At 42.6% G+C, this 15,901-nt stretch overlaps 1 protein-coding gene across 1 annotated transcript in view; it reads right to left on the reverse strand.

The window, feature by feature from the left end:
- Positions 1-15,901, reverse strand: part of mbtps1 (membrane-bound transcription factor peptidase, site 1) — a 36,971-nt gene that overhangs the window by 16,522 nt on the left and 4,548 nt on the right. The window contains exons 2-8 of the mRNA XM_034141712.1: positions 12,952-13,525; positions 10,354-10,617; positions 5,075-5,281; positions 4,796-4,906; positions 4,094-4,203; positions 1,615-1,731; positions 1,054-1,121 (exon numbers count right to left, since the gene is read on the reverse strand). Of these exons, the coding sequence (XP_033997603.1) occupies positions 1,054-1,121; positions 1,615-1,731; positions 4,094-4,203; positions 4,796-4,906; positions 5,075-5,281; positions 10,354-10,617; positions 12,952-13,171 (1,097 nt within the window). The 5' untranslated portion in view covers positions 13,172-13,525. The remainder of the gene's footprint in view (positions 1-1,053; positions 1,122-1,614; positions 1,732-4,093; positions 4,204-4,795; positions 4,907-5,074; positions 5,282-10,353; positions 10,618-12,951; positions 13,526-15,901) is intronic.

Here is a 15,901-nt window from a genome sequence, read left to right on the forward strand (position 1 = left end):
ATGTGACATAATATAAGTTTATTGAAAGGTAATAAGTAAATCTTTGCTAAAATCAACATTCGCCCACTGTTAGTCAACAAGCGTCCTAACTCCTGTCGCAACAGTTCTGACTAATGTCGCGTTTCCACTACACGGCCTCGCTCGGCCCCGCTCGGTATGGCTGGGCCTCGTTAGGACTGGCTCACTTTATGGCGCATTTCCATTACAGTTTAGGAACTGGGGCAGTATCTATAGTAACGCAGTGTAGGCGGAGCCGTGACGTGATCTTCAGAGGACCCCAGAAACACAACACAGCCGTTAGCTGTTAGCACTCAGAGCTCACAGCTCCTCATATATGTTCAGAAACTAGACAAAAGTTAAACAAGTACAAACCACAGACTGCCTGTGTCATGGTGAATACAGTCGCTGCTTTATTTATGTCTGTATAGGCCGTTGTTGTGAGTGTGGACGGTCGGAGCATATACTGCGTTAGCTTAGCCAATCTCCATTTAGAAAACACGCATTTTAAAAGGTTTTTCGCCTGCCGTCTGTCTGCAGACTTGACAAAGCATTAATTCATGGTTTTTACTAACCGGTATCAGTATGTTGTTACTTCGGCATCATTTTGAAACGTGTATTACAATTAAATCACGGTCAAATATGTCCATCTTGTTGTAGTTGTTGCCCCCTTGCCAGCGACGCTCTCCCTAGTTTAGCATACTCAGCCTCGTTGTCTCTGGCCCTAGACCCGCGATTTTATGAGGCCAGAAAAACTGTGAATTAGGACCCGCCGGCCGGTACTAGGCCAAGTGGAAACACAACCAAAGACGGGCCGCTGACGTCACAGCCCTCTTAAACCGGGCTGCGGGCTGTAGTGGAAACGCGCCATAAAGGTCTGGTTTACAACAAATGTTGCTGTCAAAAGCAGGCAAAAAGATATTCAAGGTCGTTTTTGAGGCAACTGAATCCAATGCAATTTCAGACTTCAAATCCACTTTACAAGAGATGCAGATACTCCAGTGAAACAGGAGGATTGTATATCAAAATATCTTAGGAGCTAAAGGGGTGGCATACCCATACAGAGGTCCATCGTTGCCGATAGCAGAAACCATGATCACCTTGTTGGCAGTGAGCTCCCATACCTGTCAATCAAACAAGAACATTGGTTATAGACAAATCTAATTTCCTCAATGAGTTACATGTTTTAATACTTTTGATTTACTCTGCAATCATTTCACATAGATGGGCCTAACTGCTTCTTTCACACTGTATCCTTAAATCTTAAATAGGCCTAGTAAAAGGGGCACATGTAATATCTATATTCCGTGTTTAATGTAGCAGGGGACATGTCATAGTTCAATGGTTGCCAAGCACTCGTCTATCATTAGGGTTGACCTGTTTGTGCTTAAAGCTGACCTGTTTATTTTCCAGCTCATTAACACATTGTGTAAAGGGTGTAACTTAAAGGGAGGACGGCTAGTGATGCAACTACTCCGAACAAACAACAAAACATCTGCTACCAGTTCTCATTGACTTCAGGCTAGTCACAGCTGGGGAAAGCTACCATGTGACTGTAGCATTACTGAGTGGGTCTCTTTCTGACAGTATAATGAGATTAGAACTCGTGTTTTTTACCTTATCAACAAAGGGGTGGTCCATGAAGTCTGGACCCCCAATGCTGAGATTAAGAACATCAATCTTCTTCAGTATGGCGTAGTTAAAGGCATCTAGGAACCACGAGGTGTACGATACCTGGGAGGGGGGGAGATATACCAACAATTATAGATTTATGGCGCATTTCCACTACACGGCCTCGCTCAGTATGGCTAGGCCTCGTTAGGCCTTGTTAGGACTGGCTCACTTTATGGCGCATTTCCATTACAGTTTAGGAACTGGGGTAGTATCTATAGTAACGCAGTGTAGGCGGAGCCGTGACGTCATCTTCAATGAGAACCCCAGGAAAACAACATCAGCCGTTAACTGTTAGCACTCAGAGCTCACAGCTCCTTATATATGTTCAGAAACTAGACAAAAGTTAAACAAGTACACACCACAGACTGCCTGTGTCATGGCGAATACAGTCGCTGGTTTATTTATGTCTGTATAGGCCGTTGTTGTGAGTGTGGACGGTCGGAGCATATACTGCGTTAGCTTAGCCGATCTCCATTTAGACAACGCGCATTTTAAAAGGTTTTTCGCCTGTCTGCAGACTTGTCAAAGCATTAATTCATGGTTTTTACTAACCGGTATCAGTATGTTGTTACTTCTTCATCATTTTGAAACGTGTATTACAATTAAATCACGGTCAAATATGTTCATCTTGTTGTAGTTGTAGCCCCCTTGCCAGCGATTCTCTCTCTAGTTTAGCATACTCAGCCCGACTCAGCCTGGTTGTTGGCCTGGAAAGAACCTCGATTTTATGGGGCCAGAAAAACTGTGAAATAGTACCTGCTAGGTACTAATCAACCAACTAATCGACTAGTCGACTACCTCTACCACTAGTCGGCGCTGTAGGCCCTAGTCATCTAGTCGTGAACAAAATGGAGGCAAACGTGGGAGATGAGGATGCCGACATTGGCGCTGAGGTGCTGCAAAATGCTCCAGCAAAACACGTCCGACATTCAGGGGTCCTCATCTTATGCGCAAATGCGCCGCACCTATGCACTCTACAGTTTTAGCTCCGGCGCTAAAAGTTCACGAGCGTGCTCCACTAGCACCCACTCTTTGAACAGCTGTTTGGACCTCATTTCGAGAGCAACAAGAAAAAACGGGTCAACAGTGGCGCGGATGAGCTACGGGATTACTGCCAGTAGACACCCCATATCCCCACAATGGATAACCCTCTGAAGTGGTGGGCACAAAACGCGAACCGCTTCCCCCGTTTAGCCAAGCTTTCCAGGAGCTACCTGGCTAGCCACCAGCACCCCAAGTGAACGGATGTTTTCCCTGGCAGGCAACACTGTCACCCGACTGCGGTCAAGCCTCCTTCCCTCACATGTTGATGCTTTGGTCTTCCTTAACGCAAACCAAAAAACCTGGAAGGGTGGACATCGTTATCGAGGAGGACAGTGACAGCGAGTAAAGTGTTGCGCAATGCGCACTGGATTTACGTTGCATTTATGTTCTTAACAGAGTTTTTGCAGTAGATTTGGTGAGTCCAGTTACTGTTTTTTATTTAATCAACCATGTAACCCATGTAACCCAAATTAAAATGCTGCTTTGTTACAGTGTTTAACGTAACTGTATGCATTGCAATACAAAATACAGTTTTACACCTCTCTTTGTGTGTCTTTATTATGACGTAACAACTAGTCGACTAGTCGACTACTATTTTGAAAAACTTGTCGACTATTGGTAGTTGTGAAACCCCTAGTACCCGCTAGCTGGTACTACGCTAAGTGGAAACGCAACCAAAAACGGGCCCCGCACGGCTCGGCACGCTTAAAGCGAGCTCCGCGCTGTAGTGGAAATGCGCCATTAGACAGATACATCATTGACCAGTGGATGAGGCTTAACATAGTATCAGTATATTTCTACACATGAAGCTGCACTGGAGAATTCAACAATCATTCAAATAAATCTAAATAATCGAGTCTGGCTGTATTATTTAAAGGAATTGCTCAACATTTTGGGAAATAAAATGATTTGTTGTTGATGAGAATTAGATGAGGAAAAAAGCATAAAGCTACAGCAAGCAACCTTTATGCTAAGCTAAGGCCTCTATGCTAAGCTAAGGCTTAGCTTAGCATAAAGAATGGAAACAAAGGAAAACAGCTGGTCAAAAAAGTCTACCTACAAGCACCTGTTAAACTCATCAATTCATATTTAGTACCATGTTTTTTTTAATCCATTCAAAAATGTGGGTCCTTCCAAACAATACTTTTATTTTATTAGAGTTATGTTAGGCCAAATATATTAAATTATTCCTTTAAGTCACCAAAAGACAAATGATAATCTTCTCTAACAAATGTCTTTCTTCTTCCTTTTTTTATTTCTTCATATTTCTATGCCATAACATGCGTTATGGAGTATTTTAAGACTATAGTATTTCTACTTTACTTAAATTAACCTGTGACGACAATACAGGGTTATGCTGATGTGTGTGTGTGTGTACCTGGTTGTTGGTGAACACTCTGAAGATGTGCAGCTCTGAGTCGGGGGCAAAGCCCTGACACTCCCTCATACTGGCGATCACTCCTGCTACAAAGGTACCGTGGCCCAGACCTGAAAAAAGAAGCAGGAAGTTGAACATCATCCAACCATCATATCAAAGTCAAAAATAAATCAGGGGCAAAGGGCAAAAGGACCTCCAAATGTAAGGTATTTGCCACTTTTAATACAATCATGGGGGAAATAAACTTGTTGTGTTTTTTGTTCTTTAAAAACTGCACAACTCTTCCACTTAAATTCTGACATACAGCACATATTGAATATTTCAGAGCAAATTTTTATTGTACTATTATTATTTTTGTATAGATATATATTTATTGCAAATATTTGTCTTTCTTTCTTTTTGTTTTAATGTAAAATATTCTTTATACTACTTCAACATTTGCTCCTTTTATACATGAAGATTTTTGAATGTGTAAACAAACATACTAGGCAATAAACCTGACATTGGGCTAAAATATTTCCCAGAATTCCCTTCTACACTGCCTTAAAAACTCAGCATTTACAGTCCATCCCCATAGAGATCACTACTAATAATAACCATCATTGTTAACATCATTCACATGGTTTTGTAATCATTTCCATTGCTAGTCATCAGCATTAGCCATCATCAACATTATGACTCTTTTTTCCCCCTCCTCCTTACCATCATCTAGTGTCTTTTCATTAGTCCAGTTGGTCCTTTCCTTCACGTTCTTAAAATGTGGGTGCTTCTCACTCAGGCCTGTATCAAACACTGCCACCTTTACACCAGCACCTGGACACAGAAGCAAGATGAAATCAATAACTACAGAAACATATTGCCAGAAGCACACACACTGTTTCATTAAAAGAAATCCCTCATTTCTGTTTGATCATATACAAATGTTTTGCCAGATGTTTGTCCTCGTCCCCTCTATCAGAGGTCATAGGTGTCAGCTCTAACCTGTGTGTCCCATCTGCCAGAGTACGTCTGCCTGCAGGATCTGGGCCACGTGGCGGGGGATGGCCCGCAGGAGTCGCCGGCTGGAGTGGCGTCCTGTGGCGTGCCAGAAGCCCGAGCTCAGAGATAGGCTGGTTCTTCTGAATGTGCGAGATGACTGCCATGACTGCGTCCCGCGGGTGGCGTTGCAGGGTGCAGAAGGCTCAGGGGCTGCAGAGACAGGACACAAGCAACTGTGTTAAAGAAAACGTCTGATTCTTCCACAAACAAATTTAGGGTCGCTACAAAAGGGAGTTTTTGACTTGAGGCGATCTAGCTTTTTTGATTATGCAATTCTACTAGGACATAGAAATGTTTTTTTTTTACAAAATAGCCAGGCGCTGAATGTGGTATTTTGCTAACCGGAAGGGCTATCTCAACAAAAAGCAATGCGAATATTGCAGAAACCAGATCTGTGGCAATAACATGGTACTTACACATTTTATTCAGGAGGATAATCTTTACATTTTAACACCACTTTTCTAATTGTGTAAGTGTAAATGCAAAATCCAGAAGTGAAAATCTAGGCTAGAAACAAACTATCACAATAGCAAGACTTCAGGTCATCACCGCTAAGCTAAAGGCAGCTAATGTTCTGCGTGTTTCATTTAAACACTTGTTAGCAACTGCTCTTTTCATGACGCGTAAAAGCTTCAATACATTCTCGACTGGGGTATTAACTGATCTGAGCTTATGTTGTATGACAAAAATGGAAAATATCTCAGAAGCCTGTATGAACCACATCATATTTCAGGCATCTAACCTAAAAACTTGTTCAAAAAATAAACTAACTTGAGGACGAAGGAACCCGTGTGCCAACTCATTTCCAGGTTTAGGACTCATTCCTGCACCTCTCAATTCCTAATAAACAGTTCGGCGGGTACGTCCTTCTCGTAAAATGTTACATTTAAATCTGCCACAAGTGTTTCTCCCAGTCCTCTCACAATCAAGAGGGCGGCAAAGAATACCAAAAAAACGTAATTAGCTCATCTCGCCTTAAATAGATCATGTTATGATCCATTTAATAAGGCAGGCACGTGGGGGTCAAATTAATCTGAAGATGCTTTGGTTTAAAATGAGACCAAACTTTTCCGTTGAATTTTATTTTTGAGTCAAAAGAAAGGTGAAAACATGCCCTGCAGCACAAGTCTAATTTCTTTTGATATCACTTTAGGCTCCTACCAGCCAATTAAAAAGGAGGGAGAAATCAGCAGTACGTATAAAACAGTCAATAATATAGGTCTTTTTAAGTTAGCACAAGCACTGGTTTGATGTGTCGAGTAGTATTCGAGATAAGCTGTGGACAGGCACATGGCGGAGATAATGACATGCCCTGTTACTGCCGTCTGCCTCTCCAGCCCCTCCTGCAGACATCTCCATGTTAACCTAATCATTCCTTTATTATGATCTCACCTTTTATTTCTCCCTTGTACTTTCTTTCCCTCACTTCCGTCTCCCTCCTTCCATCTTGGATTCCTGATGTGAGGCAGCCTCATTTGAGCCTCACTTTTAATCACTTGCACAGAGCAAATGAACAGGAGGCCATTAGCAAACAGCAGCAGATCCCCGCAGGGCTTTTTATGCCTTTAAAGTAGTGAAACACAGCGGTGATGTCTTCTCTCTTATCTTCTCATTAATTACCTCGATGGGTAGCTGCTTCGAGGACTCACAAATTGACCGATGAGACACAAATTCCATCAATGCCTACTTACCTTTCTCAGGTATACGCTTCTTTGATAAAGTCTTATCTAAAGCAATCTAAATTCCCAGGAAGCCAAGTACAGATACACACCAACAAGTCTCAACACTTTAGATATGGTATTCAGGGCGGCTTGTATTAAATTAGTTCAATGCACTTATTGTAAAGCTGGTGTTCATTTCTGACACGCACTAATGCATCCTGAATATATTTACATATTTCAGTAGCAGGTTACTTATTAGGCTAAACATGGGCAAACTTGCTCTATTGTATTTTCATTAGCGAGTGCTGCAGTGTATATATTAAAGAATTGCTGATGTTGAAGACAAGATGTGTATAGATAAATCCTAGAGTGTGTATGAAGTCACCCACTAGACATAGGGTCCAATATAAACATGTGATGTGTGAAACCAGCAGGGAACTTGAACTGAGTTAACAGGAAATCCATGAAAGGCATCAAACAGCTGAATGAATGCCCCATGTGTCATGAACAGCTTGAAGTTTGAATGAAGCATCGCCAACAATGTCAGGCAGAAGTTTGAGGCCTAACGTATGAGGAGAGAAAAAGTAAAAAATACTTAAGATAAATTAATACTCTATTCATTGAAACGTTGGTATTTACCTTATTCAAAACAAGAATCATAATGCTTTATTTATCCTGGAGGAAATTAGTTTTAAATGATATAAATAAAAGATGAATAAAAAATAGAAATAAATATGTATATAACAGTGTTTCCCCTAGGATGGAGTCATAGCAGCGGTGCTAAGGCACGCGGGCCCAGCAAAATGTGAGCGCGGGGCGCGTGGAATTTCTTTGTGTGTGCGCGTGCGAAGTGCGGCCCGCCAATATGTTTCTATGTGTCTGCCAGCACAAGAAAGGCTCTTGAGGCGTAGTACCAGGGCCGGACTGGGACAACAAGTCAGGCCGGGAATTAAACACCCAGCCTGGCCACTACCAGTTCTTTTTTGTGCCATTTTGCTGGATTTATTTGTGAATATTTACAGCGTTGCTGCCCATAGTGATAGCCCTATAGTTTAAATATGGACAGGGGTTAAGATATTTTTTTAAATTTTGGAGTTAAATGCATCAATCTGGTGCACTTTGAGGGGAAAATAAAGAGACTAGATCTATGGAGACACCCATATGAAACATAACTGTATACATTTAAATAATCATAACATCATAAGAACATGGCCATAACCAATAACATACCATATCCAATAGAAAAAAAATAGAAAGTTGTTTATTTATTTATTTTGGTTCATTTATAGTTGTGAGTGTGTCTGTGCTCCTGAATCAGCCTCTCCTGTCTCCCTTCTCTCCCCCCTGCTCCTCTTTGAGGCAGCAGCAAAGACTCGTTTTAGCTCTCAACAAGTTTTTAAAGTTTATCTTAGCTTTTTTCACCTATTTAATTTTGTTTTCTTTTTATTCATGCATATTTGACTAAACGCTCCCCCCTCAAATGGAAATATGTGTTTACATAAATGGTGACCAAACCGTTTGAGACCCACTGAGAACTTAGACTAAGTTAATTTTCTAAACACTCAGAGAGTCCTTAACCTCACCTGAGCTGTAGTTATCAGACTCTCAGTCTGACAGCAGAGGACTCTCCCTCCACCTTGTTGTTGAAACAGCTCCTTATATCTTTTAGAGCAGCTAGCTAACCAGATGCTAACAACAAAAATACAAGTAACCGGTGAGTGCTCTCTCCCTCTCTCTCGCTCGCTCGTGCCATACATACACACACCCTCCCGAGCTTGAATGACATACAGAGACCAATCGAGGGCTTTGATTTATGATCGGTATGGAAGTGGCCATGTAGACAGCCAGTCACCCTGTGTGAGGCAAACCCACATTTGCGCAGCGTTGCGTTCACAATAAATAAAATAAATAAAAATCGCCAGGCCAGCAGGCCACTTAAGGCCAGGCCACTTAAGGCCAGGCCATCGGGAAACCTCCCGGTCCTCCCGATGGCCAGTCCGGGCCTGCCTAGTACATACAGTGGCAATGTCTCAAGATTTAGCAAAATACACCTTTTTGAACATACAGTAAACAAATACTACAAATCCACATAAACAATCAAAAATCAAAAAGGGTCACCACTTATTATTATTTATAAAAAAAGAAAAGAAAAGAAAAATATATATATTTCTTTTCTTTTTTGGTACATGGCTGGCGCCACCTAGCAGCGGCTCGCATATTTCAGCAGCGCCGCCGCTATTTGTATATAGGGGAAACACTGTATCAAAAACTAAGAAGCAAAAGTAAGAATGTGCAAAAATAAAAAGAAGATATTTATATAAAAATTATAGGTCGTAGTCAACAGTAATTTTTTTTAAATAAAAACAGAAAACTACAGTATACAAGGATAAAACTATTTTTCCAAACAAAAGAAGTTAAGTAAAAAAATAATAAAATGAGTATAAATAAGTGATGAGGCACTTCTATTTATATATATCTATATATCTAAAAAATTAAAAAAGCCGGTTCACGTCCCGATTGGACCAACAAAAAAGAAAGATGGAGTGAGCTGGTAGCTGGAGAGGTGCCAGTTCACCTCCAAGGCCATTGCCGAGGTGCCCTTGAGCAAGGCACCTAACCTCAAAACTGTTCCCTTGGCGCCGGGTACCTGGCAACCTCTCTGCTCTGCCACCTATCCTATCTGCATGTGGTTGTGTGTGTGCATGTATATCCTCTGTGTGTGTGTGCATGTATATCCTCTGTGTGTGTGCATGTATATCCTCCCCTGTGTGTGCATGTATATCCTCCCCTGTGTGTGCATGTATATCCTCTGTGTGTGTGTGCATGTATATCCTCTGTGTGTGTGTGCATGTATATCCTCTGTGTGTGTGCATGTATATCCTCTGTGTGTGTGTGCATGTATATCCTCTGTGTGTGTGTGCATGTATATCCTCTGTGTGTGTGCATGTATATCCTCTGTGTGTGTGCATGTATATCCTCTGTGTGTGTGCATGTATATCCTCTGTGTGTGTAATGTGTGTAAACACAACAGAGTGGGGAAAGAAATGTCCCTGTAAGGAATTAATGAAGTGCATCTTCTTCTTCTATTTGAAACAATATAACAACATCTAAAAACCAAATAACTATCCAAATTAAATGACTAACACATATGTTGTGCAAATGCAGGCTGGGGGCACACTGAACTCCTTCATCCAGTGCCAGGCACAAGGCGTGCCCCCCCCCCCGTCTAGGCAAGACCCACCACACTGACTCACCTACTCCTTCTTGGGTGAGTAGACAGACGTGCTCTGTCCTTCCTCCCATCCCCCAACACCACACACCCTGTCTAGCATCAACACCCCCAGAGTTGGCCTGCCCTTCACATTAAGATATACAATCCTTTTCTTCTGCACCACAAACACAGTGAAATGCATCCTCTGCCTCCACAAACAAAGCGACACTGTAGCAGACAAACTGCTTTCTGTATCTTCTCAGCGTGTAACATTTCCTGGGTGGACGTGCCAACCTCAGAGACGCTGTGACCTTTTTCCCTAAACAATCGCACCATGTTGTCAGACTTACAGGGAACGTATTTGAGCTTGCGGAACACTTTGCGCTGCGGTGTCACCCTCTTGATGTAAGGGTGGTCCTCCAGGGTCAGCAGGCTGCTGGGAGAAGCTAGACGGATGTGGACCAGCTCGAAGTCGCTGGGGAAGTCGGCGGCCGGGTTCTCTCTGGGGACGATGTGCCACTCCAGCGCACGGTCCCCGGCGTTCCTCAGGGCGCTGCTGATGTACAGGCGGCGAGCTTTGGCCGAGAAATACCCTGTGAACCCTATGATGTACTCTGGAGAGAGAGAAGAGAGGGGAGGATGATTTAAGGAACAGCCAGGACCTCGAGATGTGCTAATAAACAATGTGTATTCGAGTGAGCCACATTTTATTTGAGCCACAGTCCAATTAAAGAAGGTCCACATTCCAGACTGAAAGTGGGCTATATTTTTCTTAACCCCCTTTCAGGCTGCTGGCTGCTGAAGAGAGATTGAGCCACACACAAGGACAAATAAAAATTACAAAAATAAAGTTTGATCTATTCTGGAATTCATCATTCATAACCTTTAAACCCTTAGACACAATTGCTGCATGTATGCTCGGGTTGGATGGTCTGCTTTGACCACCCATAGATGAAATGGCACACCTTTATTTATAAGGCTGTTCTTGAATGTTGCACCATTCCATATTGCGATTTCGATATTATTTTGATAAGCTGTGCAGCCCTTGCTCGTCAGTGGATAAAAGTATAGATTAGGTACCTGATGCAATATTATTAGTTTGAATTGCTTTATGATATACAAATATTATTATTAGGGTTGTCAAGTTAACGCGTTAATAACGCGTTAACACAAAAAAAAATTAACGCCACTAATTATTTTAACGCGATTAACGCATGTGTATTTTTTGTCCTCGGCCGCCGTAGTTTCAGAGCGCATCGAGTTTAAAATACCATCTACAAGCTGATGCTGACAGCCCCGCTCCTGCTGCCCGCTTGTGGCAGACCACACTTCCACGCTCACCGGCAGGCCTGGACTGGCCATCGGGAGGACCGGGAGGGTGTGTGTATGTGTGGCGCGAGCGAAGCACACCTTACGTGTTGTTGTTAGCATCTGAGCTAACGGATATAAGGAGCTGTTTCAATGAAAACAGAGGAGCGACATTTCGCGCCGACAACTGCGCCGAGCACTTGACTTTATGCAGGTAGCCAGACAGCACACTCAGCACGGATAGTGCCGCAACACAGCTCATACACACAGGCATATATGCCTTGAGCTGCACATAGCTCCAACACACACACACAACACACACACACACACACACCACACACACAACACACACACACACACACACACACACACACACCACACACACACACACACACACACACACACACACACACACACACACACACACCACACACACACACACACACACACACACACACACCACACACACACACACACACACACACACACACACACACACACACACACACACACACACACACACACACACACACACACACACACACACACACACACACACACACACACACACACACACAACACACACACACACACACACACACACACACACCACACACACCACACACTATTGTATGAGAGAGGTTCCAGGTTTGAATTGAGGCGAATATTTGTAATGTTCAGAGGTTTGTTGTTTTAATATTCATGAGAATATTTGTCATTGTTCAAATGATAATAAACAAACATATAAAGCATAGTTGTACACTCATATGTTGATAAGAGTATTAAAAACTTGAAAAATATCCCTCTAAGGTACATTTAGAACAGATAAAAAATGTGCGATTAATTTGCGATTAAATATTGTAATCGACTGACAGCCCTAATTATTATATTTTTCTTGATCTTCCACTTTCATTGTTGTGGTGTGTCTTGTTTTTACTTCTTGCTTGATGCATGTTAAAATAAACATGTATTCTCTAGTTATTATCTATTAAAAGCAACTTGATTCTTGGGATCCCAATCTGGACAAGGCTTTATTAAATAAAGTTAGGCCTTGGTTAATTGTGCATGTTATGCTGTCTTAACTACAAATATAAATACGCAATGTTAAAAAGGGCCCTATTGTGCTCATGTTCATATTAGTATTTAGTGCCTCTCCTGTGACATGCCTCCATGCTCTAATGTTCAAAAATCTCTTTATTTTTCTCATACTGCCTGTGCTGCAGCACCTCTTTTCACCCTCTGTCTGAAACCAGAGCCCAGCTTGCTCTGGTTAGCTGGCCGGTTCTGTTGTGATTGGTTAACTGCTTGGAGATGTCCCGCCCCTTAGCATATCATGTAGAATGTGTTGTAGTGCTAGCCAAATTGTAGCGCTAGTGTTACATGGTGATGTCATTATATCACGGAAGAAAACAAAGGAGTGCAATGTATTTCAGGCAGGGAGGGGGGAGTGTGGAGGGGGGAGTGTGTGGGAGAGAAACTCCCTCTGGAGGGGAGTATCTATTTAAGCCTTTGCAGACTATTTACACGCATAGAAACGTATCTAACACAATACAGGAGAGGGGAAACCCCCAAAAGCATAATAGCCTCTTTAAAAAGTCACAATTACAACATATCCACCAGTTTAACAAACATGTTCTTACCATGTTCCACCGTCTTCGTCTTAAACTCCAGTTTGAGGGTCATTTCTGAGCAGTTGGAGCCAGATGATGAAGGCGGGGGCTCCGTGTTGGGGGGGTAGTCGGAGTCAGATTTGTCTCCTTCCGTTGGCTCCATGCCCACCACAGACAGGAAGCCCATGAAAAGCATGGACGCCCACACAGGAAGCAGGAGCATTTTTAGTTGTAAAGTAGCACCAACCATCAGTTTGACCACCACCTTTGGGTATTTAGCAGCAGGTGTGCCGTTTCAGATGAAGAAAAGCAGCTAAAAACCTGGTTCGGGGTCCGGGGTTGGGACAGAGCATTTCAGGTCCAGAGCTCCAAAAACGAGTCCATACTGCAAACGGCCTGAGCAGCTAGATGAATTTCTTTCTGCGTTTTCTCTCCATGGTGGTAGTGCAGGGTGGAGGTCAGTGGCACAGCCAGATCAGGAACATTGCCACCATGTTGAGAAGTGGAGGATGAGACCAGGAAAGAGCAGTGGGTTGATGAAAGGAGGGCGAAGCAGTGGAGAACAAAGATGCTTGGGTTCCACTGCAGTTGTTCCTGTTGTTATCTGGAAAGAAAAGAAAAAAAAAGGAGTCAGGAAAGGGATTTTTGATATTTAATGGGAAGTACATAAGTGCAAATACATATCTTCCTTGCGTTGACTTTAAACATACTATTACACCCTCAAACATGAATGAGTTCATTCATTTCAAGTTAATTGCAAATTGATTTTGTGACCCTGCAAACACATACCCTCAGCATATGGAATCAATTCTCCATTAGTTTCAGTGGTGGCTGCAAAACTATCTGATGGCTTAAGTTCAAGATTCAGATTAGAACCTGACAAGGGGCTTTGGGGCCAGAACCAAGCAATCAATAATTAAGTTAAAGGGGACCTATCATGCAAAATGCACTTTTGTACGTCTTTTATACATGAATATGTGTCCCCGGTGTTCCAGGGAACTCACCAAGTGTCAGAAAACACAACCCTCTCTATTTTCCTCCATACCCAAATCTCTAAAAAAGGGGCTACAACGGATCTGATAAAAACTGATCCAGATTTGAACACTGTCCTGACGTCAGGACGGTGGCGCTACGGCTATTGGGCCAACTCTCCACCTATCAGGGGAATGTGGGGTTGGGCCACGGCCGGCCATTGCCGCTCGAAAGCGCTGGAGACGCTGTAGTACATATGCCAGGCCTGTAAGTGGCGCTGTAGTCTGCCACAAAAGCAGCGAAGAAGACTTCCCGCCCATAGTTACCATGGTTACCCTTCTGTTTATTCTCCGCTGTGGCTCTTTTTCTCCCTCCCCGAGGCAAGCGTTTGCTCCCGCTGCTTTAATTCAATGCAATCCCTCCCCGTCGAGGCAAGCACTGTAATTCTCTCCGGTTAGTCCACCAGCAGATGACAAACACCCACCTCTCCGCCTCTTCCAAGGAACGAGGGGACCGTGCGGCAGAGTTTCAGTTTCAGTTTCCTTCGCCGGTCAAGATGTCCGTTAAAGTTTCAATCTTCCGGACAAAATTAGAAAAGTATTTATTGAGCTTTAAAACAAATGAATAACGACTCTATATAATAAAACACGGAGGACGGAGATCTCTTTTTCTCCCCCTCTTCTGACAGCCCAGCAGCTGATCAGAGCACGGCTCACCTCTCCTGCAGGGGGGCGTGGTCAGCAGAATCAGACCCGTAGACAGCAAACAGCACATAGAGCGAAATGAGGCATGGCTAAAATGCATGATCCGTTTGGTATTTTGAAAACAGAAACGTATAAATATACCTTATATAGGTATGGCCCTACAATATATCATTTAAATATAGCATGATAGGTCCACTATAAATAACTCAGACGAAGCTCATGTCTGAGGTCGGAAGGTAAAAAGACGCCTCATATACAGCAGGTGGGCGCGGCAGTATAGAGTGGCGAAGTCCCTCCCCTTCCGGTGGACCTCCATGGGACCTTATTTCGGAAAAATTATGTATTGAAGTCAATGGAGAGAGAAAGATTATCTTTCGATCCCGTTTGAATTGTGCCACGAATTACACATATGATGTTTGTCAATTTAAAAGATAATTTTGCAAGTCAAAAAAAAAAATAATGTGTCGTAAAACTGTGAAGTAACACATTTGTTTGTGTGAAACGCTCAATGAACTACATCTCTGGTCAACAACACACGTCACCAAGATGGCCGTCACTACTGTCTTGTCAACAAAACGATTGACTACCCTCACTATCACCACAATGAAACACGTCCTGAAGAATGTCATGCAAAGCTGCCTGCCTGCCTTCCTTTGATTCTCTCTGAACTGCCTGGTCGTTTTAATGTTTAATGTCAACCATTTGTGCAGATAGCATGAAGTAGAGAAGATCGCCGATGCTAACGTTAGCGTTAGCATTTCTCCCCCGGGCTTAAATGGTGCATTATAGAATGATCACACCGGTGACAGTACTATTCAAAGGGTTCACGAAATATGACTACTACTCTTACTGTTTAACATTTTGGGTTACTTAATGTTACTTCATGTTAAGGCTAATAAAAATGACAAGGCTGTAATGCTAACTAACGTGCTAGCTACTAGCTACGTAGCTAACTTGATCAAGCCACTCCTGGTCCTTTCATCAGACGGGAAGCAAAAGAACGAGCAAGACCCATTGCTGGTATAATAACAACCTGGTACTAAGCACACAGGCATCTTGTTAAAGTTATCTTATCTTAGCCAGCGCCATATAGATAGATTATATCTATATTGCGCTGATCTTAGGTATCTGAATGGTGGAGGAAAACAATTGTGACATCACTTACTCTGGGATTTGTAGTCTTTCTAGTTACGTATATTTCAACAGTTTTACGACAAACTGTGACTTTTTTGACATGGAAATTATTTTTTAAGATTGACAAACATCATATGTGTAATTCATGGCACAATTCAAACGGGATCGAA

This window comes from Trematomus bernacchii, unplaced genomic scaffold, assembly GCF_902827165.1.
Source record: "Trematomus bernacchii unplaced genomic scaffold, fTreBer1.1, whole genome shotgun sequence".
Taxonomy (NCBI): Eukaryota; Metazoa; Chordata; class Actinopteri; order Perciformes; family Nototheniidae; genus Trematomus; species Trematomus bernacchii.